The 369-nt window shown below is 73.7% G+C and overlaps 1 protein-coding gene across 1 annotated transcript in view; it reads right to left on the bottom strand.

Annotated features, from left to right (window-relative positions):
- LOC104843342 (cytochrome P450 2U1) overlaps window positions 1-361 on the bottom strand; it is a gene marked incomplete at its 5' end in the record, with an annotated part of 14,890 nt that extends 14,529 nt beyond the window's left edge. The window contains one exon of the mRNA XM_010586235.1: window positions 64-361. Coding sequence (XP_010584537.1) covers window positions 64-361 — 298 coding nt within the window. The remainder of the gene's footprint in view (window positions 1-63) is intronic.
- Between the last annotated feature and the right edge of the window lie 8 nt (window positions 362-369).

The raw sequence follows: 369 nt of genomic DNA, 5'->3' as shown, positions 1-369 counted from the left end.
CAGCCCCGGCAGAGCTCGGGCTGCGCCGCCCGGCCCGGCAGCCGCCCCCCGCGGGGCGCTTACCCTTCTTATGGGTGATCATGAGGACGATGGGGACGGAGGGCCGGTCGCTGAACGCCTCCGCCTTCTGCACCAGCGCCTCCCGCACCGCCTCGAAGGTGTTGAGGACGATGAAGGGGCGGCTGCCCACGAAGATCCGGAAGACGCTGCCGTACATCTTGGTGAGGCCGGTGAGGAAGACGTGGGGGGAGAAGGCGGGGGAGCCGCGGCCGCCGCCCCGCACCTCCACCGCCCACCTCCTCAGCAGCGGCGGCGGCAGCAGGGCGAAGGCGAAGTTGCCCACCAGCGGCCAGGGCGCCGGGCCCGGCG

Source organism: Haliaeetus leucocephalus, unplaced genomic scaffold (assembly GCF_000737465.1).
Source record: "Haliaeetus leucocephalus isolate CR32 unplaced genomic scaffold, Haliaeetus_leucocephalus-4.0 Scaffold140, whole genome shotgun sequence".
NCBI lineage: Eukaryota > Metazoa > Chordata > Aves > Accipitriformes > Accipitridae > Haliaeetus > Haliaeetus leucocephalus.
The sequence above is the reverse complement of the archived record's forward strand: the minus strand, read 5'-3'. Positions and strand labels throughout refer to the sequence as shown.